The sequence below is a fragment of the Oncorhynchus masou genome, chromosome 24, assembly GCF_036934945.1.
Source record: "Oncorhynchus masou masou isolate Uvic2021 chromosome 24, UVic_Omas_1.1, whole genome shotgun sequence".
NCBI classification, from domain to species: Eukaryota; Metazoa; Chordata; class Actinopteri; order Salmoniformes; family Salmonidae; genus Oncorhynchus; species Oncorhynchus masou.
Window position 1 is genome coordinate 107644259 of NC_088235.1, and position 25096 is coordinate 107669354.

The window sequence follows — 25096 nt, forward strand, 5'->3', positions numbered from 1 at the left end:
TCAGAATAACATGTTAGAACATGATGATTGGTGCTTCGATCAGAAATAAACATGAACAAAACAACAACACAAGGGCTCCCGAGTGGTGCAGCGGTCAGAGGCACTGCAGTGCAAGACGCGTCACTACAGTCCCTGATTCGAATCCGGGCTGTATCACATCTGGCCGTGATTGGGAGTCCCATAGGGCGGAGCACAATTGGCCCAGAGTTGTCCGGGTGTGGCCGGGGTAGGCCGTCATTGTAAATAAGAATTTGTTCTTAACTGACTTGCCTAGTTAAATGAAGGTAAAATAAAATGATAAATGATGAAAGAAACAGCCTCTAATATCAGTACATGATGATCAGTCAGCCTCAGTATGATGCCCACAGGTGCATGTTGACATTCCCCATCATGTTTCTCTAACAGACTTGTCCAGATGGTTTGGCCAATGTGTTTTATAAGACCACAGTTCATGTTACAGACCCTCTGACGGCCATGTTTGATGTTCCAGGTGCCACCTGTGAGGTCCAGATTAACGAGTGTCAATCACAGCCCTGCCTCAACGGCGGGAGTTGTCATGACTACGTCAACGGCTTCTCATGCATCTGCATGCCCGGTTTCCAGGGCGACCGCTGTGAAATCGACGTTGACGAGTGCCATCACCAGCCATGCCAAAACGGGGCCCTGTGTATTGATAGGTTGAATGGGTTAGTAGTTTGTGAGTGAGAGAGAGATTTGTATTAATTTGTGTGGAGTAAAACAAGACACACCTACGTAATGAGCAAGGCGTCGAAGACGTGGATGTCGATTAAGGCAGCCCCCCTCACCTCTCTGATTCAGAGGGGTTGGGTTAAATGAGGAAGACACATTTCAGTTGAATGCATTCAATTGTACAACTGACTCGGTATCCCCCTTTCCCTTTAATGCTTGCCTGCAAAGCTTCACTTTTTATTGGAAAAGTCATTGGCACTGAAACTGCAAGATCCGTAACTGAAAATCTTTATCATTTCAGGTACAGCTGCGACTGCTCTCAGACCACCTTCACTGGTCGACACTGTGAAACTGCTGCTCCTCCATGCACGTCCCAGCCCTGCCTCAACGGCGCCATCTGTGTGGAGGACGAGGGGAACTACACCTGTGACTGCTGGCCAGGTACAGTGCAGTCACACAGTCACAAGACAAAGAACTGTAGGCACTTCATTAGCAGTCAAGTATGAAGTCTGTTCTTGAAATGGCACCTGAGGCCCAAGGAGGTATTTTGTATTTGTATTTATTATGGATCCCCATTAGTTCCTGTCAAGGCACCAGCTACTCTTCCTGGGGTTTATTATGGATCCCCATTAGTTCCTGCCAAGGCAGCAGCTACTCTTCCTGGGGTTTATTATGGATCCCCATTAGTTCCTGCCAAGGCAGCAGCTACTCTTCCTGGGGTTTATTATGGATCCCCATTAGTTCATGCCAAGGCACCAGCTACTCTTCCTGGGGTTTATTATGGATCCCCATTAGTTCCTGCCAAGGCAGCAGCTACTCTTCCTGGGGTCCAGCAACATTAAGGCAGTTATATACAATAAAACATATTACATGACATTACATTTCATAACACTTTTCACAATACATTTAGTGTGTTCCCTCAGGCCACTACTCCACTATCCCGTATCTACAATACAACATCCATGTGTACGTTTGTGTAGAGAGTTTGTGTCTCATCATGTGTACGTGTGTGTAGAGTGTGTGTCTCATCATGTGTACGTGTGTGTAGAGTGTGTGTCTCATCATGTGTACGTGTGTGTAGAGTGTGTGTCTCATCATGTGTACGTGTGTGTAGTGTGTGTCTCATCATGTGTACGTGTGTCTGTGTCTGTGTGTGTCTCTTCAGAGTCTCCACTCTTCCATAAGGTGTATTGTTATCTGTTTAAAAAAAACAATCTGATTCTACTGCTTGCATCAGTTACTGGCTTCCAGCCACAGCAGCTTGTGTTAATGTCCTGCCTGCCTGCCTGTGGCCAAAGTTAAAACAGTGTGTGTCTGGGTTTCGGGCCTAAAATGCACCTCTCCCACAAATGTGAGGAATGTTCTTTGTTATCCTGAGAAATATAGAGAGGTGTGTGCGCATGTGTGCGTGTTGTCTATCCCCCATTCTGTCTGTGTCCTGCCCAGGGTTCAAGGGTCGTCAGTGTGAGGTGGATGTGAGTGAGTGCAGCAGCAACCCCTGTCTGTACAGGGGACACTGTATGGAGCTGTCCTGGCAGAGCCTGTATGGTTCAGAGCCTCTGCTTCCAGACCACTACGACCCACAGCAAGCTGCAGGCTTCATATGCAGCTGCCCACCAGGAACCACAGGTAATGTCCCATTGAAACACATCATGAACCGGGAACCACAGGTAATGTCCCATTGAAACACATCATGAACTAGGAACCACAGGTAATGTCCATTGAAACACATCATGAACTAGGAACCACAGGTAATGTCCCATTGAAACACATCATGAACCGGGAACCACAGGTAATGTCCCATTGAAACACATCATGAACTAGGAACCACAGGTAATGTCCCATTGAAACACATCATGAACTAGGAACCACAGGTAATGTCCCATTGAAACACATCATGAACCAGGAACCACAGGTAATGTCCCATTGAAACACATCATGAACTAGGAACCACAGGTAATGTCCCATTGAAACACATCATGAACTAGGAACCACAGGTAATGTCCCATTGAAACACATCATGAACCAGGAACCACAGGTAATGTCCCATTGAAACACATCATGAACCAGGAACCACAGGTAATGTCCCATTGAAACACATCATGAACCGGGAACCACAGGTAATGTCAATTGAAACACATCATGATCTAGGAACCACAGGTAATGTCCCATTGAAACACATCATGAACCAGGAACCACAGGTAATGTCCCATTGAAACACATCATGAACCGGGAACCACAGGTAATGTCCCATTGAAACACATCATGAACCGGGAACCACAGGTAATGTCCCATTGAAACACATCATGAACCAGGAACCACAGGTAATGTCCCATTGAAACACATCATGAACCGGGAACCACAGGTAATGTCAATTGAAACACATCATGATCTAGGAACCACAGGTAATGTCCCATTGAAACACATCATGAACCAGGAACCACAGGTAATGTCCCATTGAAACACATCATGAACTAGGAACCACAGGTAATGTCCCATTGAAACACATCATGAACTAGGAACCACAGGTAATGTCCCATTGAAACACATTATGTATGATTTCTGATCACTGTCATTACCCATCAAAGGTTAAAATTTCTGCTCAATGAGGCTAGGCACTCCCATAACAAATGAGTGCATGCTTATTTGCTAAATGCTCAAATATGACAACCATAAGTATGGATACTGGTCCAGCCTATTGTTTAGGTCACCCCCAACAACCAACTCTGTTCCATAACTATATGACATGCACCTGTAGCTTGGGCCTACTCACAGTTTTCACCCATTAGGGAAAGGTGATACCTAGTCAGTTGTACAACTGAAATGTGTCTTCTGCATTTAACCCAACCCCTCTGAATCAGAGCGGTGCGGAGGGCTGCCTTAATCAACATCCATGTCTTCAGCGCCCGGGAAACAGTGGGTTAACTGCCTTGCTCAGGGGCAGAACGGGGATTCGATCCAGCAACCTTTTGGTTACTGGCTAAATGCTCTAACCACTAGGCTACCACTAGCGCTCTATTCTATTCATCCTGCTGCATATGCAGTCCTGTGATCTGCCTGTAAGGCCCAGCAGGTAAGACCAGTGGCTGTGTCTATAATTGACTCCCCCAGCAGTCACCAGTGTTCACTCTGTAATTGCATTAGTGTTAATCCTGAGGATCTGGATTCCCTGGACCTCTCCCTGCAGAAGGACTCAGCACTGTGTTCAGTTGTGTATGGCTGGAGACCGGAGGACAGGGACTGTTGGCTACTATGATGACCTGTGGTCACAATGGGATGGAACACTCAGTGGTAGTTGACATCGAGACGAGTGTATAGGTGTTGGTGGGAAATTTCGAAAACCGCCGCAATGCTGCAAGTGGAAGTATGGATTTGGAGCATTCTATTGCTAAGTGCAGGTATGGTTATAGGTTATAGATAGTTCTTTACGCCTTGTGTTTTTTGTTGTTGTTGTCAATAACAATATACTACTGTATGCTGGTAATGACCTTATTATACTTATCGTTATACTTATCAATCTCATTAAAGTAAATTGTATGAAGTGATTATTGTTGATCGTCATCGTGTTTTAGAGCAAGATCCCCCGCTTTTGCTGTTTGTTTTTGCAAAGATTGAGAAAACGTCTTGGTGTCGTAGCTTTTGTTACTATGGGGTTTTCTACTGTATATATGTTTGGATGTGTCTATTGGGTCTGTGGACCAGAGGTTGCCCAAAGACTTATCATTATGCAACAGGCACACGATAGTCCAGTTAGGTTTGAGTATTAACTTGACATGGTGGAGAGGATGGCGAGCTTGAGCTCACAGATAGCATCATGGGAAGGGTGGCACCGCAGGGAGCTTCCTTAAGTCTAGAGCTTAAAATCACTCATCATGTACAGTACAACGGAAGACGTGTTTATGGTGAAGATTTACATGTCTTCGGTAAGAAGTTATATTGTTTATGGTGAAGGTTTACATGTGTCTCCAGTAAGAAGTTATAATGTGGTCATGTGCCTCAATAAGTTATATACTGTACATTATTCATGATTCAAAATAGTGCTTCAAAAGGTGAGGAGAAGAAGTATATTTTCTGTACTTTCATTTCCATTCCTCCACAGACTTATTTCTACTGATTGTAGTATTATCGACCCACATCATCACCCAGTCTCCCTTCTCTTCCAGGTACTCTTTGCGAGGAGGTAGTGGACACGTGTGACCCCAGCCCTTGTGAGAACGGGGGTCAGTGTGAGAGCTTTGTGGGGGGCTATGTGTGCCACTGCTCTCCGCAGAACCAAGATGAGTACCTGTACGGGGGACAGAACTGCAGCGAGGCTATGGTGGGCTGTGAGGGCCACGAGTGTCAGAACCAGGGCTCGTGTTCTCCCTTCCTGAGCGACGGCCATCATGGCTACTCCTGCCTCTGCCCCCCGGGCCTCACCGGGCCTCTCTGCCAGACCCCCACAGCCTTCTCCTTCGAGCAGAAAGGCTATTTGCTGTTACAGAGCCCACTGCTGGCCGCGGAGGCCTCATGCAACATCACCCTGAGCTTCCGGACAGTGCTACCCAGGGCCGTGCTCTTCCAGCGTGGCAGTGGAGGGCTGGTCCTGGGTCTGGAGCTACTAGGGGGCCAGCTGATACTCAGCCTGAGGAGGGAGGCCTTGGCTGGGGGTGGGGAAGAGGGAGAGGCCCTGCAGCTTAGGCAGACCCTGGAGCTCCCCCTTAACGTGACTGATGGGGAGTGGCACTCTGTGAAGGCCGTGCTGGAGGACGGTCTGCTCAGCCTCAGGCTCCTGGATGGTGGGGTCTGTCAGGAGCAGGACTGTGAGAGCGAAGCCTGGGTCAATGGCACCCTGGCTGGGGCGGACCTTCCAGAGTCTCCCCTCCAGAACACTTTCATTGGCGGGGTGGTGGAGGCAGGTGGCGCCCTGGTCCCAGTCCCGGCCTTCATTGGCTGTCTGCGGGACGTGTTTGTGGACTCCCAGCTGGTGGTTCCGGAGGAGTGGCTAAGCGACTCTGCAGTGAACGTGACTGCAGGCTGCAGCCACAGGGACCGATGCCAGGACAGCCCATGTGAGAACAGAGGACAGTGCATCAACCTGTGGCAGAGTTACCAGTGCCGGTGCCACCGGCCATACGAAGGTCACGACTGTGCTGAGGGTAAGAATGGAGGAATGAGTGGAGGAGGATAGGGGTAGTGAGGAAAAGGTATGGGGGCCCCCGAGATCTTCTCTAATTTCAAGGGCTAGTTTTGCCCATTACTTACATACTGTTGAAGTCGGAAGTTTACATACACTTAGGTTGGAGTCATTAAACCTCGTTTTTCAACCACTCCACAAATGTATTGTTAACAAACTATAGTTTTGGCAAGTTGGTTAGGACATCTAATTTGTGCATGACACAAGTAATTTTTCCAACAATTGTTTACAGACAGATTATTTCAGTTATCATTCACTGTATCACCATTCCAGTGGGTCAGAAGTTAGAAGCTAGAAGCTTCTGTTAGGCTTATTGACATAATTTGAGTCAATTGGAGGTGTACCTGTGGATGTATTTCAAGGCCTACCTTCAAACTCAGTGCCTCTTTGCTTGACATCATGGGAAAATCAAAAGAAATCAGCCAAGACCTCAGAAAAACAATTGTAGACCTCCAGAAGTCTGGTTCATCCTTGGGAGCAATTTCCAAACACCTGAAGGTACCATGTTCATCTGTACAAACAATAGTACGCAAGTATAAACATCAATGGACCACATAGCCGCCATACCGCTCAGGAAGGAGACGTGTTCTGTCTCCCAGAGATGAACGTACTTTGATGCGAAAAGTGAAAATCAATCCCAGAACAACAGCAAAGGACCTTGTGAAGATGCTGGAGGAAACAAGTACAAAAGTATCTATATCCACAGTAAAACGAGTCCTATATCAACATAACCTGAAAGGCCGCTCAGCAAGGAAGAAGACACTGCTCCAAAACCGCCATAAAAAAGCAACTGCACATGGGGACAAAGAATGTACTTTTTGGAGAAATGTCCTCTGGTCTGATGAAACAAAAATAGAACTGTTTGGCCATAATGACCATCGTTATGTTTGGAGGAAAAATGGGGAGGCTTGCAAGCCAAAGAACACCATTCCGACCGTGAAGCACGGGGGTGGCAGCATCATATTATGGGGGTGGCAGCATCATGTTATGGGGGTGGCAGCATCATGTTATGGGGGTGGCAGCATCATGTTATGGGGGTGGCAGCATCATGTTGTGGGGGTGGCAGCATCATGTTGTGGGGGTGATTTGCTGCAGGAGGGACTGGCGCACTTCACAAAATAGATGGCATCATGTGGAAGGAAATTTATGTGGATATATTGAAGCAACATCTCAAGACATCAGTCAGGAAGTTAAAGCTTGGACGCAAATGGGTCTTCCAAATGGACAATGACCCCAAGAATACTTCCAACGTTGTGGCAAAATGGCTTAAGGACAACAAAGTCAAGGTATTGGACTGGCCATCACAAAGCCTTGACCTCAATCCCATAGAAAATGTGTGGGCAGAACTGAAAAAGCGTGTGCGAGCAAGGAGGTCCACAAACCTGACTCAGTTACACCAGCTCTGTCAGGAGGAATGAGCCATAATTCCCCCAATTTATTGTGGGAAGCTTGTGGAAGGCTACCCGAAACGTTTGACCCAAGCGATACAATTTAAAGCAATGCTACCAAATACTAATTGAGTGTATATAAACTTCTGACCCACTGGGAATGTAATGAAAGAAATAAAAGCTGAAATAAATCATTGTCTGTACTATTATTCTGACACTTCACATTCTTAAAATAAAGTGGTGATGATAACTGACCTAAAACAGAGAATTTTTAGGATTAAATGTCAGGAATGTGAAAAACTGAGTTGAAATGTATTTGGCCTTGGTGTATTTTAACATCCAACTTCAACTGTAGCTACATATGTGAAGAAGTGGAGGGCACTCAACCAACTTGAGTCGAGGTGAAAACAAAAAAAATGTATAATTTAAGCAACTATTAAAAACTTGAAATTTCATCCTTCATCAATGGCCTTTACCATTGAACTTCATCAATGTCCTTCACCAGAGCCATACATAGCTTCATACCCATGCTCAAATGTATTGAACAGAACATCCTTCGTAGGCCTACATAACAGAGAGAGTGTAGAATAGAGTAGAGCAGAGCAGTCAGAAGTCACATTCAGAGATCAGCTCCCTGAAAGGATAAATGGCTTAAAGGAGGGAGGAAATCTGTGTTGGAAACGATGACATAATGCATTGCCATGTAAGGACTTACAATACTTACACAATACAAAACACAGATTGATTTGCAGTCCTAGACTCACACAAATGTCAGTGCGGTGTATACAGTACACCCAGGCAAGTCATTTTAGCCCTTTGTTTTTCTGAGAGGGATATTATTAGCCAGTTGCCATCAAAGCAGATTAGTAATAATCTGACCGTATTTAAGGAAAGACACACAGAAACACAAACACTACACACACATCTAGATGTAGATTTGAACTATAGCTCGCCTGGCTGCACCAAATGGCCCTGTGCATAAGCTACATAAGCGGTCGCTTAGGGCCCCCCCCCCCCAAAAAAGGGGCCCCTCACAAAAAAATAGACTTGGTCTCAATTTACTTTTAAGAGTTAGGATAGTAGGTGCAATGTGGTAGTGCATCAGCAGGTTTTCTGTTATGACAGTCACTCCTTTAGCCCATGTCAGCTAAAAATCATTTTCTGTAAATTACTAGTTAGTCTAGCCAGCTATCTAAAATCTGTGGGGGCCCTGACCTTCAAGGGGCCCCCATTCATTTTATTTGTCACCCAGATATCGTATCAACATGGTATAAATCATCACAAAATGTTTAGAATGGTAGAATATATGTGGAATTGTGGAAAATGTACTTTGAAGCTGCAAAATGTTCTCCCTGCCCCATGGCAAATATGTGGAATTTAATGAAATTAGCTTCGAAACTGCATCATTTTGTCTTCACCTAATAGCAAAATGTTTAGAATTACAGTAAAGTAGCTTTAAAACGGCATAATGTTCTCTCCACCCGGTAGTAAATATGTAGAATTGCAGTAAAGTAGCTTTAAAACGGCATAATGTTGTCTCCACCCGGTAGTAAATGTGTAGAATTGCAGTAAAGTAGCTTTAAAACGGCATAATGTTCTCTCCACCCGGTAGTAAATGTGTAGAATTGCAGTAAAGTAGCTTTAAAACGGCAAAATGTTGTCTCCACCCGGTAGTAAATATGTAGAATTGCAGAAAGATGTCTTTAAAACGGCATAATGTTGTCTCCACCCGGTAGTAAATGTGTAGAATTGCAGAAAGATGTCTTTAAAACGGCATAATGTTGTCTCCACCCGGTAGTAAATATGTAGAATTGCAGAAAGATGTCTTTAAAACGGCATAATGTTCTCTCCACCCGGTAGTAAATATGTAGAATTGCAGAAAGATGTCTATAAAACGGCATAATGTTCTCTCCACCCGGTAGTAAATGTGTAGAATTGCAGAAAGATGTCTTTAAAACGGCATAATGTTCTCTCCACCCGGTAGTAAATGTGTAGAATTGCAGTAAAGTAGCTTTAAAACGGCATAATGTTCTCTCCACCCGGTAGTAAATGTGTAGAATTGCAGTAAAGTAGCTTTAAAACGGCATAATGTTCTCTCCACCCGGTAGTAAATGTGTAGAATTGCAGAAAGATGTCTTTAAAACGGCATAATGTTGTCTCCACCCGGTAGTAAATGTGTAGAATTGCAGAAAGATGTCTTTAAAACGGCATAATGTTGTCTCCACCCGGTAGTAAATGTGTAGAATTGCAGAAAGATGTCTTTAAAACGGCATAATGTTGTCTCCACCCGGTAGTAAATGTGTAGAATTGCAGTAAAGTAGCTTTAAAACGGCATAATGTTCTCTCCACCCGGTAGTAAATGTGTAGAATTGCAGTAAAGTAGCTTTAAAACGGCATAATGTTGTCTCCACCCGGTAGTAAATGTGTAGAATTGCAGAAAGATGTCTTTAAAACGGCATAATGTTGTCTCCACCCGGTAGTAAATGTGTAGAATTGCAGAAAGATGTCTTTAAAACGGCATAATGTTGTCTCCACCCGGTAGTAAATGTGTAGAATTGCAGAAAGATGTCTTTAAAACGGCATAATGTTCTCTCCACCCGGTAGTAAATGTGTAGAATTGCAGAAAGATGTCTTTAAAACGGCATAATGTTGTCTCCACCCGGTAGTAAATGTGTAGAATTGCAGAAAGATGTCTTTAAAACGGCATAATGTTGTCTCCACCCGGTAGTAATTATGTAGAATTGCAGTAAAGTAGCTTTAAAACGGCATAATGTTGTCTCCACCCGGTAGTAAATGTGTAGAATTGCAGTAAAGTAGCTTTAAAACGGCATAATGTTGTCTACACCCGGTAGTAAATGTGTAGAATTGCAGTAAAGTAGCTTTAAAACGGCATAATGTTGTCTCCACCCGGTAGTAAATGTGTAGAATTGCGTGAGTGCTTGCATGCACGAGTGTGTGTGTGTATGTGTGTGTGTGCATATGCGTAAGTGTGTCTGTGCATGTGATTGTATTTGGCTGCGTTTACACAGGCAGCCCAATTCTGATCTTTTTTTCACTAATTGGTTTTAATAATTGGGCAAAAGATCAGAATTGGTCTGCCTGTGTAAACACAGCCTGTGATTTAAGAAAAGGTAGACATTACAGGCTGTAGTGTATGATATGAGAAAAGGTAACAGGCTGTAGTGTATGATATGAGAAAAGGTAACAGGCTGTAGTGTATGATATGAGAAAAGGCAGACATTACAGGCTGTAGTGTATGATATGAGAAAAGGCAGACATTACAGGCTGTAGTGTATGATATGAGAAAAGGTAACAGGCTGTAGTGTATGATATGGGAAAAGGTAACAGGCTGTAGTGTATGATATGAGAAAAGGTAACAGGCTGTAGTGTATGATATGAGAAAAGGTAACAGGCTGTAGTGTATGATATGAGAAAAGGTAGACATTACAGGCTGTAGTGTATGATATGAGAAAAGGTAACAGGCTGTAGTGTATGATATGAGAAAAGGTAACAGGCTGTAGTGTATGATATGAGAAAAGGCAGACATAACAGGCTGTAGTGTATGATATGAGAAAAGGTAACAGGCTGTAGTGTATGATATGAGAAAAGGTAACAGGCTGTAGTGTATGATATGAGAAAAGGTAACAGGCTGTAGTGTATGATATGAGAAAAGGCAGACATAACAGGCTGTAGTGTATGATATGAGAAAAGGTAACAGGCTGTAGTGTATGATATGAGAAAAGGTAACAGGCTGTAGTGTATGATATGAGAAAAGGTAGACATTACAGGCTGTAGTGTATGATATGAGAAAAGGTAACAGGCTGTAGTGTATGATATGAGAAAAGGTAACAGGCTGTAGTGTATGATATGAGAAAAGGTAGACATTACAGGCTGTAGTGTATGATATGAGAAAAGGTAACAGGCTGTAGTGTATGATATGAGAAAAGGTAACAGGCTGTAGTGTATGATATGAGAAAAGGCAGACATAACAGGCTGTAGTGTATGATATGAGAAAAGGTAACAGGCTGTAGTGTATGATATGAGAAAAGGTAACAGGCTGTAGTGTATGATATGAGAAAAGGTAACAGGCTGTAGTGTATGATATGAGAAAAGGCAGACATAACAGGCTGTAGTGTATGATATGAGAAAAGGTAACAGGCTGTAGTGTATGATATGAGAAAAGGTAACAGGCTGTAGTGTATGATATGAGAAAAGGTAGACATTACAGGCTGTAGTGTATGATATGAGAAAAGGTAACAGGCTGTAGTGTATGATATGAGAAAAGGTAACAGGCTGTAGTGTATGATATGAGAAAAGGCAGACATAACAGGCTGTAGTGTATGATATGAGAAAAGGTAACAGGCTGTAGTGTATGATATGAGAAAAGGTAACAGGCTGTAGTGTATGATATGAGAAAAGGTAACAGGCTGTAGTGTATGATATGAGAAAAGGTAACAGGCTGTAGTGTATGATATGAGAAAAGGTAACAGGCTGTAGTGTATGATATGAGAAAAGGTAACAGGCTGTAGTGTATGATATGAGAAAAGGTAACAGGCTGTAGTGTATGATATGAGAAAAGGTAACAGGCTGTAGTGTATGATATGAGAAAAGGTAACAGGCTGTAGTGTATGATATGAGAAAAGGTAACAGGCTGTAGTGTATGATATGAGAAAAGGTAACAGGCTGTAGTGTATGATATGAGAAAAGGTAACAGGCTGTAGTGTATGATATGAGAAAAGGTAACAGGCTGTAGTGTATGATATGAGAAAAGGCAGACATTACAGGCTGTAGTGTATGATATGAGAAAAGGCAGACATTACAGGCTGTAGTGTATGATATGAGAAAAGGCAGACATTACAGGCTGTAGTGTATGATATGAGAAAAGGTAACAGGCTGTAGTGTATGATATGGGAAAAGGTAACAGGCTGTAGTGTATGATATGAGAAAAGGTAACAGGCTGTAGTGTATGATATGAGAAAAGGTAACAGGCTGTAGTGTATGATATGAGAAAAGGTAGACATTACAGGCTGTAGTGTATGATATGAGAAAAGGTAACAGGCTGTAGTGTATGATATGAGAAAAGGTAACAGGCTGTAGTGTATGATATGAGAAAAGGCAGACATAACAGGCTGTAGTGTATGATATGAGAAAAGGTAACAGGCTGTAGTGTATGATATGAGAAAAGGTAACAGGCTGTAGTGTATGATATGAGAAAAGGTAACAGGCTGTAGTGTATGATATGAGAAAAGGCAGACATAACAGGCTGTAGTGTATGATATGAGAAAAGGTAACAGGCTGTAGTGTATGATATGAGAAAAGGTAACAGGCTGTAGTGTATGATATGAGAAAAGGTAGACATTACAGGCTGTAGTGTATGATATGAGAAAAGGTAACAGGCTGTAGTGTATGATATGAGAAAAGGTAACAGGCTGTAGTGTATGATATGAGAAAAGGTAGACATTACAGGCTGTAGTGTATGATATGAGAAAAGGTAACAGGCTGTAGTGTATGATATGAGAAAAGGTAACAGGCTGTAGTGTATGATATGAGAAAAGGCAGACATAACAGGCTGTAGTGTATGATATGAGAAAAGGTAACAGGCTGTAGTGTATGATATGAGAAAAGGTAACAGGCTGTAGTGTATGATATGAGAAAAGGTAACAGGCTGTAGTGTATGATATGAGAAAAGGCAGACATAACAGGCTGTAGTGTATGATATGAGAAAAGGTAACAGGCTGTAGTGTATGATAGAGAAAAGGTAACAGGCTGTAGTGTATGATATGAGAAAAGGTAACAGGCTGTAGTGTATGATATGAGAAAAGGTAACAGGCTGTAGTGTATGATATGAGAAAAGGTAACAGGCTGTAGTGTATGATATGAGAAAAGGTAACAGGCTGTAGTGTATGATATGAGAAAAGGTAACAGGCTGTAGTGTATGATATGAGAAAAGGCAGACAATACAGGCTGTAGTGTATGATATGAGAAAAGGTAGACATTACAGGCTGTAGTGTATGATATGAGAAAAGGTAACAGGCTGTAGTGTATGATATGAGAAAAGGCAGACATTACAGGCTGTAGTGTATGATATGAGAAAAGGTAACAGGCTGTAGTGTATGATATGAGAAAAGGTAACAGGCTGTAGTGTATGATATGAGAAAAGGTAACAGGCTGTAGTGTATGATATGAGAAAAGGCAGACATTACAGGCTGTAGTGTATGATATGAGAAAAGGTAACAGGCTGTAGTGTATGATATGGGAAAAGGTAACAGGCTGTAGTGTATGATATGAGAAAAGGTAACAGGCTGTAGTGTATGATATGAGAAAAGGTAACAGGCTGTAGTGTATGATATGGGAAAAGGTAACAGGCTGTAGTGTATGATATGAGAAAAGGTAACAGGCTGTAGTGTATGATATGAGAAAAGGTAACAGGCTGTAGTGTATGATATGAGAAAAGGCAGACATTACAGGCTGTAGTGTATGATATGAGAAAAGGTAACAGGCTGTAGTGTATGATATGAGAAAAGGTAACAGGCTGTAGTGTATGATATGAGAAAAGGTAGGCATTACAGGCTGTAGTGTATGATATGAGAAAAGGTAACAGGCTGTAGTGTATGATATGAGAAAAGGTAACAGGCTGTAGTGTATGATATGAGAAAAGGTAACAGGCTGTAGTGTATGATATGAGAAAAGGTAACAGGCTGTAGTGTATGATATGAGAAAAGGTAACAGGCTGTAGTGTATGATATGAGAAAAGGTAACAGGCTGTAGTGTATGATATGAGAGAAGGTAACAGGCTGTAGTGTATGATATGAGAAAAGGTAACAGGCTGTAGTGTATGATATGAGAAAAGGTAACAGGCTGTAGTGTATGATATGAGAAAAGGTAACAGGCTGTAGTGTATGATATGGGAAAAGGTAACAGGCTGTAGTGTATGATATGAGAAAAGGTAACAGGCTGTAGTGTATGATATGAGAAAAGGTAACAGGCTGTAGTGTATGATATGAGAAAAGGTAACAGGCTGTAGTGTATGATATGAGAAAAGGTAACAGGCTGTAGTGTATGATATGGGAAAAGGTAACAGGCTGTAGTGTATGATATGAGAAAAGGTAACAGGCTGTAGTGTATGATATGAGAAAAGGTAACAGGCTGTAGTGTATGATATGAGAAAAGGCAGACATTACAGGCTGTAGTGTATGATATGAGAAAAGGTAACAGGCTGTAGTGTATGAGATGAGAAAAGGCAGACATTACAGGCTGTAGTGTATGATATGAGAAAAGGTAACAGGCTGTAGTGTATGATATGAGAAAAGGTAACAGGCTGTAGTGTATGATATGGGAAAAGGTAACAGGCTGTAGTGTATGATATGAGAAAAGGTAACAGGCTGTAGTGTATGATATGAGAAAAGGTAACAGGCTGTAGTGTATGATATGAGAAAAGGCAGACATTACAGGCTGTAGTGTATGATATGAGAAAAGGTAACAGGCTGTAGTGTATGATATGAGAAAAGGTAACAGGCTGTAGTGTATGATATGAGAAAAGGTAGGCATTACAGGCTGTAGTGTATGATATGAGAAAAGGTAACAGGCTGTAGTGTATGATATGAGAAAAGGTAACAGGCTGTAGTGTATGATATGAGAAAAGGTAACAGGCTGTAGTGTATGATATGAGAAAAGGTAACAGGCTGTAGTGTATGATATGAGAAAAGGTAACAGGCTGTAGTGTATGATATGAGAAAAGGTAACAGGCTGTAGTGTATGATATGAGAAAAGGTAACAGGCTGTAGTGTATGATATGAGAAAAGGTAACAGGCTGTAGTGTATGATATGAGAAAAGGTAACAGGCTGTAGTGTATGATATGAGAAAAGGTAACAGGCTGTAGTGTATGATATGAGAAAAGGTAACAGGCTGTAGTGTATGATATGAGAAAAGGTAACAGGCTGTAGTGTATGATATGAGAAAAGGTAACAGGCTGTAGTGTATGATATGAGAAAAGGTAACAGGCTGTAGTGTATGATATGAGAAAAGGTAACAGGCTGTAGTGTATGATATGGGAAAAGGTAACAGGCTGTAGTGTATGATATGAGAAAAGGTAACAGGCTGTAGTGTATGATATGAGAAAAGGTAACAGGCTGTAGTGTATGATATGAGAAAAGGTAACAGGCTGTAGTGTATGATATGAGAAAAGGTAACAGGCTGTAGTGTATGATATGGGAAAAGGTAACAGGCTGTAGTGTATGATATGAGAAAAGGTAACAGGCTGTAGTGTATGATATGAGAAAAGGTAACAGGCTGTAGTGTATGATATGAGAAAAGGCAGACATTACAGGCTGTAGTGTATGATATGAGAAAAGGTAACAGGCTGTAGTGTATGAGATGAGAAAAGGCAGACATTACAGGCTGTAGTGTATGATATGAGAAAAGGCAGACATTACAGGCTGTAGCTGCTATCTGAGATTGATCAGACATAATAATACAATCACTATATTCCTAAACCTGTTATAATAACACAATCACTATATCCCTGTTATAATAACACAATCGTTATAACCCTGTTATAATAACACAATCACTATATCCCTGTTATAATAACACAATCGTTATAACCCTTTTATAATAACACAATCGTTATATCCCTGTTATAATAACACAATCACTATATTCCTAACCCTGTTATAATAACACAATCACTATATCCCTGTTATAATAACACAATCACTATATCCCTGTTATAATAACACAATCGTTATAACCCTTTTATAATAACACAATCGTTATATCCCTGTTATAATAACACAATCACTATATCCCTGTTATAATAACACAATCGTTATAACCCTTTTATAATAACACAATCGTTATATCCCTGTTATACTAACACAATCACTATATCCCTGTTATAATAACACAATCGTTATAACCCTTTTATAATAACACAATCGTTATATCCCTGTTATAATAACACAATCGTTATATCCCTGTTATAATAACACAATCACTATATCCCTGTTATAATAACACAATCACTATATCCCTGTTATAATAACACAATCACTATATCCCTGTTATAATAACACAATCACTATATCCCTGTTATAATAACACAATCGTTATAACCCTTTTATAATAACACAATCGTTATATCCCTGTTACAATAACACAATCACTATATCCCTGTTATAATAACACAATCGTTATATCCCTGTTATAATAACACAATCGTTATATCCCTGTTATAATAACACAATCACTATATCCCTGTTATAATAACACAATCACTATATCCCTGTTATAATAACACAATCACTATATCCCTGTTATAATAACACAATCACTATATCCCTGTTATAATAACACAATCACTATATCCCTGTTATAATAACACAATCGTTATATCCCTGTTATAATAACACAATCACTATATTCCTAACCCTGTTATAATAACACAATCACTTTATTCCTAACCCTGTTATAATAACACAATTGTTATTGCCCTGTTATAATAACACAATCGTTATAACCCTGTTATAATAACACACTTGTTATATCCCTGTTATAATAACACAAATCATTATAACCCTGTTTAATAACACAATCAACACAAGAGGGCTCCCAAGTGGCGCAGGGGTCTCAGTTCTAGAGGCGTCACTAAAGACCCTGGTTCGATTCCAGGCTGTATCACAACCGGCCGTGATAGGGAGTCCCATAGGGTGGCGCACAATTGGCCCAACGCCGTCTGGGCATGGCCGGGGTAGGCCATCATTGTAAATTATATTTTTTTCTTAACTGACTTGTTAAATAAAGGTTCAATAAATAATTCATTAAAAAATCATCAGAACCCTGTTATGATAGCATAATCATCTCTCTATACAGTACATGATGACCCTAACCCTGTCTCTCTCTCTGTACAGTACATGATGACCCTAACCCTGTCTCTCTCTGTAGAGTACATGACGGCCCTAACCCTGTCTCTCTCTCTCTGTGTAAAGTACATGATGGCCCTAACCCTGTCTCTCTCTCTCTGTACAGTACATGATGGTCCTAACCCTGTCTCTCTCTCTCTGTGTAAAGTACATGATGGCCCTAACCCTGTCTCTCTGTACACTATGTGATGACCCTAACCCTGTCTCTCTCTCTGTACACTACATGATGGCCCTAACCCTGTCTCTCTGTACACTACGTGATGGCCCTAACCCTGTCTCTCTCTCTCTGTACAGTACATGATGGTCCTAACCCTGTCTCTCACTCTGTGTAAAGTACGTGATGACCCTAACCCTGTCTCTCTGTACACTACGTGATGGCCCTAACCCTGTCTCTCTCTCTGTAGAGTACGTGACGGCCCTAACCCTGTCTCTCTCTCTGTAGAGTACGTGACGGCCCGCTTCGGCAGTGAGGACTCTGAGAGCTATGCCGTCTTCACCATCACAGACGACCCAGGAAGTGACATCACTGTCTCCCTCTTCCTGCGCACACGTCGCCACGCTGGCCTCTTATTGGTGCTCGTCAACAGCACCAGCCAATACCTGCGCCTGTGGCTGGACAAGGGACGGGTCAGAGTTCAGCTCCATAACTTTGAAACCTTGACCAGTGAGAGTGCGGTCAACGATGGAGACATCCACTTTGTGAGCATGGTGGTTGACCGTGAGCATATGGTCCTGTATGTAGCCAACCAGAAGCAGGGCTCGGTGGAGGTCAGGACGGTGGACAGTCAAATGGGAGATGTTGTGTATGTTGGGGGTCTGGCGGAGCAGAAGGCGTCAGCAGCGTTCGGGGGCTACTTTAAAGGCTGTATACAGGACCTGAGGATCAACGGAGAGAGACTGCAATTCTTCAGGCTGGACACCCCGGTGACGTCATATCCTGTCGAACTCATGGCTAACGTCACAGCGGGCTGCACTGGGGATGACTCCTGTAGTGTGAGTGGACTGATCAGTCCTTAATCCTCTCTACACGTGCCCCTCCCTGTCTGTTCCCTGTCCTACTCTGTCCCCCCTGCCTTTTACCTGTCCTACTCTGGTCCCTGTCTTTCACCTGTCTTTCCCTGGCCTCTGTCTCTCACCTGTCCTACTCTGTCCTGTCTTTTACCTGTCCTACTCTGTCCCTTGTTTTCTTTTACCTATCCTACTCTGGCCCATGTCCTACTCTGTCCCCTGTCTTTTACCTGTCCTACTCTGGCCCCTGTCCTACTCTATCCCTTGTTTTCTTTTACCTATCCTACTCTGGCCCATGTCCGACTCTGTCCCCTGTCTTTTACCTGTCCTACTCTGTTCCCTATCTATAACCTGTCTTACTCTGTACCCTGTCCCCTGTCTATCACCTGTTCTACTATGTACCCTGTCCTACTCTATCCCCTGTATTTTACCTGTCCTACTCTGTCCCCTGTCATTCACCTGTCCTACTCTGAACCCTGTCCTACTCTATCCCCTGTATTTTCACCTGCCCTACTCTGTCCCCTGTCATTCAACTGTCCTACTCTGAACCCTGTCCTTTATTTGTCCTACTCTGTCCCCTGTGTTTAATCTGTCCTACTCTGTCCCCTGTCTTTTCCATCTGTCGTACCCTGTCATTTTCCCATGCCATACCCAGTCCTGCCCTGTCTTTCCCTGCTCTGCACACTGCCCTGTGCCACCCTTGCCTATCCCAACCATGCTCTACTAGTCTGGCCCCTGTCTGGCCCCTGTCTGGCTCCAGTCTGGCCCCAGTCTGGCCCCTGTCTGGCCCCAGTCTGGCCCCAGTCTGGCCCCTGTCTGGCCCCTGTCTGGCCCCAGTCTGGCCCCTGTCTGGCCCCAGTCTGGCCCCTGTCTGGCCCCAGTCTGGCCCCTGTCTGGCCCCTGTCTGGCCCCAGTCTGGCCCCTGTCTGGCCCCAGTCTGGCCCCTGTCTGGCCCCAGTCTGGCCCCTGTCTGGCCCCTGTATGGCCCCTGTCTGGCCCCAGTCTGGCCCCTGTCTGGCCCCAGTCTGGCCCCTGTCTGGCCCCTGTCTGGCCCCAGTCTGGCCCCAGTCTGGCCCCTGTCTGGCCCCTGTCTGGCCCCTGTCTGGCCCCAGTCTGGCCCCTGTCTGGCCCCTGTCTGGCCCCTGTCTGGCCCCAGTCTGGCCCCAGTCTGGCCCCTGTCTGGCCCCTGTCTGGCCCCTGTCTGGCCCCTGTCTGGCCCCTGCCCATCCCTTCTCAGCCTTCATTATCCCACTCGTCCTCATTGTCTTAGAAAAGGATGAACGTCACCAATCCCACACAATCAAATTAAATGGTGTTTAAGGGTAAGGGTGTTAAACAGAAGTGCTGTGATGTACTTAATGTCAAGTAGAGAGGGTGATTAAAGAAACAAAAGAGGACTGGTAGAGAATAAGGGCCTAGAAGAATACTGACAACTGTTTAGATTTGGGTTGGAGTTAGAGTTAGCGTTAGCGTTAGACTCAGAGTTAGAGTTAGGGTTAGAGTCATAGTTGGCGTTAGACTGAGAGTTAGGGTTAGACTCAGAATTAGCGTTAGACTCAGAGTTAGAGTTAGACTCAGAATTAGAGTCAGCATTAGACTCAGAGTTAGGGTTAGAGTCATAGTTAGGGTTAGAGTCATAGTTAGGGTTAGACTCAGAGTTAGCATTAGACTCAGAGTTTTTATTTTATTTATTTTTTATTTATTTCACCTTTATTTAACCAGGTAGGCTATTTGAGAACAAGTTCTCATTTGCAACTGCGACCTGGCCAAGATAAAGCATAGCAGTGTGAACAGACAACACAGAGTTACACATGGAGTAAACAATTAACAAGTCAATAACACAGTAGGAAAAAAAAGAGTCTATATACAATGTGTGCAAAAGGCATGAGGAGGTAGGCGAATAATTACAATTTTGCAGATTAACACTGGAGTGATAAATGATCAGATGGTCATGTACAGGTAGAGATATTGGTGTGCAAAAGAGCAGAAAAGTAAATAAATATAAACAGTATGGGGATGAGGTTGGTAAAATTGGGTGGGCTATTTACCGATAAGACTATGTACAGCTGCAGCGATCGGTTAGCTGCTCAGATAGCAGATGTTTGAAGTTGGTGAGGGAGATAAAAGTCTCCAACTTCAGCGATTTTTGCAATTCGTTCCAGTCACAGGCAGCAGAGAACTGGAACGAAAGGCGGCCAAATGAGGTGTTGGCTTTAGGGATGATCAGTGAGATACACCTGCTGGAGCGCGTGCTACGGGTGGGTGTTGCCATCGTGACTAGTGAACTGAGATAAGGCGGAGCTTTACTTAGCATGGACTTGTAGATGACCTGGAACCAGTGGGTCTGGCGACGAATATGTAGCGAGGGCCAGCCGACTGGAGCATACAAGTCGCAGTGGTGGGTGGTATAAGGTGCTTTAGTGACAAAACGGATGGCACTGTGATAAACTGCATCCAGTTTGCTGAGTAGAGTGTTGGAAGCTATTTTGTAGATGACGTCGCCGAAGTCGAGGATCGGTAGGAGAGTCAGTTTTACTAGGGTAAGTTTGGCGGCGTGAGTGAAGGAGGCTTTGTTGCGGAATAGAAAGCTGACTCTAGATTTTGATTTTCGATTGGAGATGTTTGATATGAGTCTGGAAGGAGAGTTTACAGTCTAACCAGACACCTAGGTACTTATAGATGTCCACATATTCAAGGTCAAGCTGACTCTAGATTTTGATTTTCGATTGGAGATGTTTGATATGAGTCTGGAAGGAGAGTTTACAGTCTAACCAGACACCTAGGTACTTATAGATGTCCACATATTCTAGTTCGGAACCATCCAGGGTGGTGATACTAGTCAGGCGTGCGGGTGCAGGCAGCGAACGGTTGAACAGCATGCATTTGGTTTTACTAGCGTTTAAGAGCAGTTGGAGGCCACGGAAGGAGTGTTGTATGGCATTGAAGCTTGTTTGGAGGTTAGATAGCACAGTGTCCAAGGACGGGCCGGAAGTATATAGAATGGTGTCGTCTGCGTAGAGGTGGATCAGGGAATCGCCTGCAGCAAGAGCAACATCATTGATATATACAGAGAAAAGAGTCGGCCCGAGAATTGAACCCTGTGGCACCCCCATAGAGACTGCCAGAGGACCGGACAGCATGCCCTCCGATTTGACACACTGCACTCTGTCTGCAAAGTAGTTGGTGAACCAGGCAAGGCAGTCATCAGAAAAACCAAGGCTACTGAGTTAGAGTTAGAGTTGGGGTTGGACTCAGAGTTAGGGTTAGAGTCCGTTAGTCTCAGAGTTAGGGTTAGACTCAGAGTTAGGGTTAGAGTCAGTTAGACTCAGAGTTAGTTAGGGTTAGTGTCAGGGTTAGTGTCAGGGTTAGAGTCAGTTAGATTCAGAGTTAGGGTTAAACTCAGAGTTATGGTTAGACTCAGTTAGGGTTGGTGTCAGAGTTAGGGTTAGAGTCAGAGTTAGCGTTGATTCAGATGTAGGGTTCGAGTCAGTTAGAGTTAGGGTTAGAGTTAGGGTTAGAGTCAGTTAGGTTAGAGTTAGTTAGAGTTAGGGTTAAACTCAGAGTTATGGTTAGAGTCAGGGTCAGAGTTAGGATTAGATTCAGTTGTGGTTAGAGTCAGGGTTAGATTCAGATGTAGGGTTCGAGTCAGTTAGAGTTTGGGTTATAGTCAGTTAGGTTAGAGTTAGTTAGAGTTAGGGTTAAACTAACTCTTATGGTTAGAGTCAGGGTCAGAGTCAGGGTTAGATTCAGATGTAGGGTTCGAGTCAGTTAGAGTTTGGGTTAGAGTTAGTTAGTGTTATTTAGAGTCATTTTTTTTTTTACCCTTATTTTACTAGGCAAGTCAGTTAAGAACAAATTCTTATTTTCAATGACGTCCTAGGAACAGTGGGTTAACTGCCTGTTCAGGGGCAGAATGACATATTTGTACCTTGTCAGCTCGGGGGTTTGAATTTGCAACCTTTTGGTTACTAGTCCAACGCTCTAACCACTAGGCTACCCTGCCGCCCCAGAGTTAGGGTTAGAGTCAGAGTTAGAGTTAGATTCAGAGTTAGGGTTAGAGTCAGTGAGGGTTAGAGTCAGAGTTAGAGTTAGATTCAGAGTTAGGGTTAGAGTTAGTGAGGGTTAGAGTCAGAGTTAGAGTTAGATTCAGAGTTAGGGTTAGAGTCAGTGAGGGTTAGAGTCAGGGTTAGAGTTAGAGTCAGAGTTAGGGTTAGATTCAGAGTTAGGGTTAGATTCAGAGTTAGGGTTAGATTCAGAGTTAGTGTCAGGGCTAGATTATTTGACTTCATTTCAGAACATAGGCCATTGACCTAATGTCCTCCATCTCCCTCTCTATCACTCTCTATCTCCATCCCAAATCCCTACGTATGATACTACACTGAGTACACAAAACATTAGGAACACCTTCCTCATATTGAGTTGCACCTCCAGTTCTTGGTTCTTGACACTAACCAGTGTACCTGGCACCTACTACCATACCCCGTTCAATGGCACTCACATGTTTTGTCTTGCTCATTCCACCCTCTGAATGGCACACAAACACAAACCATTTCTCAATTGTCTCAAGGCTTAAAAATCATTCTTTACACTGATTGAAGTGGATTTAACAATAAGGGATCATAGCTTTCACCTGGATTCACCTGGTCAGTCTATGTCAAGGGAAAATTCAGTGTAGGATTTGTGTATAATGGCACACCAGAGATGCTTTCTCTATGAAAGCCTTGTCGATGCTTAGTGTTCAGTAAGCTACTAGCTGTATTAGTACTGCTGACACTGTGCTCTCTTACCCAGTCAGTCAGACATGAACATTTATGAATTATACAAGATAACCTGTCCCTCTATGCTTTAGTTCTGCTAAAAGAATAATAATGTGTTTATGTTGTTCTTCTTCCTCTCCAGAGGAACCTGTGTCAGAACGGAGGGATGTGCTCCTCTATGTGGGACGACTTCACTTGCACCTGCCCCCCCAACACTGCAGGGCGGCGCTGTGAGGAGGTCAAGTGGTGTGAGCTGTCACCCTGCCCCGCACGGGCAGAGTGTCGCATCCTCAGCCAGGGATACGAGTGTAAGTCATTCTGCTCTAAATCTGTCGCCCGTCAGTCCGTCCGTCCGTCCGTCCGTCCGTGAGGTGGGAATGGGATTAGGCCAGATTAGCCTGTGGTTGGATTAGTGATGATTTACATGGCTGTCCGTCTGCCCTGTCACCCCTGTGATGAGCTGTCGTGGAATAAGGCCGTCATTCACAAGCACACTATACAGTGTTGTTGTGTAAATACCCAGCACACGTACCTTCCTCATATCCATCCTGTTGTGGCGGATTTTCTGTTACTGTCACAACAATATTCAACCCCAATGATAATAACTAACCATCAATAGCTCTGACCAATCCCCGAGGTTTGTAAGACCATGGGTATAATAATAATTAGTCAAAGAATCAGCTTACGCAAAAGGTTAGTACAGTTTATTCAGAGAACGTCCTAAAGTCAAGAATACAAAAGACATCCATTTTATAGCTGCGCACATACTTCCACACAAACAGTAGGTATCCTACACACATACTGTTCTGCTACCCAGCCGACAAAGATTAGGGGAGGCCGTGAGAATCACTCCCCATCCTCCCTCAAGATAGGGAGACCCTGGGAAGTACTCTCAGTGGCCCCCAGCCAAGGTCGGCACCGAATCTTGCTCAGACAGTCTGTTTTTAAGATACTATAATAGACATATTGTACAGATATATTGCTATACCCTAATTCTGCCTAAAAACTACACTCACGGATATAGAATTCTACTGACTAAAACCACACACATCATTAGAATAATCTCATGATTCTAATCAATTTCATACAATCATATGGTTTCAGGATGGAATATTCTAATCATTCATTTAAACATATAAATCCCATTAACAATCCACCCTTAATGACTAAATAATACACACTGATACCTCAAATACTACATAGAGACATAAATATATATCCAAGAATAATTCAAACCAAAACATGTATGCACAGCTGATATTCAGCAATGACTGTTATAGGCCTATATCCAATTATAACGCTTCCTGTTAGGATTTCTATTACAGTCTTAAACACCAATAACAGTCTCATCCAACATTGGCTCCTCGTAGTTAAAAGAAACGGAGCCATCTCCTAGGCCTGTATTAGTCATCCCACTGGCCGGAGCTCGGAATCAGTCCGTACCCCACCATCTGTTGCGTCATTGACCTCTCCAGAGTCCCGGTAATCAAACCTCTCATACACGGGACCAAACAACATCCACACATAACCAAAACACTCATACAGGTGAAAGTTGCCCACAACACAGTGATGATGACATCTTTCCATTTCCCAAACACACTGTCAAACCAATTTGTTAAAGCATCATCCACCCCAGAGTTCTCTGCTAATTCGTGAGCTAATGTGATTAAACCAGCCAGGGCCTTGGTCACTGATCCTTCTGGAGTTCTGTTATCGGGGATAAAAGTACAACATTCTGATCCAAATATCACACACACACCACAGCCAGTAACATATCCAATGCTATTCTATTCTGCCATACCATCAAACTAGTTGCAGCTGTTTGTTCTGCTAATCCTTTTATCGACTCTCTAGTACAGTTGATGAAACGCTGTTGGTTATAGTAGTATATAGTAGATATAATTTATCCAATCTACATTTTTATTGAGAGTTGACCACCAGAAGATGCTTGATTCCAAGCCAGCCCATATCTGATTCCGAGCTTTGAGCTCCTCAGGTACCCCCGTTGGAACCCCAATGCTATCAATGTCAACTCTATTGTCAAAAGATCCTGACGGAGCACTCCTTCTTTCTCTTCTACCTGGCCCTAGGTCTTTGTGTTGGATAAGGGTGAAGGGCACATGCCTAACTGCACTAGTGCACAAATACCGGTACAA

At 43.2% G+C, this 25096-nt stretch overlaps 1 protein-coding gene across 1 annotated transcript in view; it reads left to right on the forward strand.

Moving 5' to 3' along the window:
• Nucleotides 1-25096, forward strand: part of crb1 (crumbs cell polarity complex component 1) — a 73765-nt gene that overhangs the window by 16876 nt on the left and 31793 nt on the right. Inside the window, exons 3-8 of the mRNA XM_064936022.1 lie at nucleotides 491-686; nucleotides 992-1131; nucleotides 2137-2319; nucleotides 4854-5828; nucleotides 17618-18168; nucleotides 23083-23248. Coding sequence (XP_064792094.1) covers nucleotides 491-686; nucleotides 992-1131; nucleotides 2137-2319; nucleotides 4854-5828; nucleotides 17618-18168; nucleotides 23083-23248 — 2211 coding nt within the window. The remainder of the gene's footprint in view (nucleotides 1-490; nucleotides 687-991; nucleotides 1132-2136; nucleotides 2320-4853; nucleotides 5829-17617; nucleotides 18169-23082; nucleotides 23249-25096) is intronic.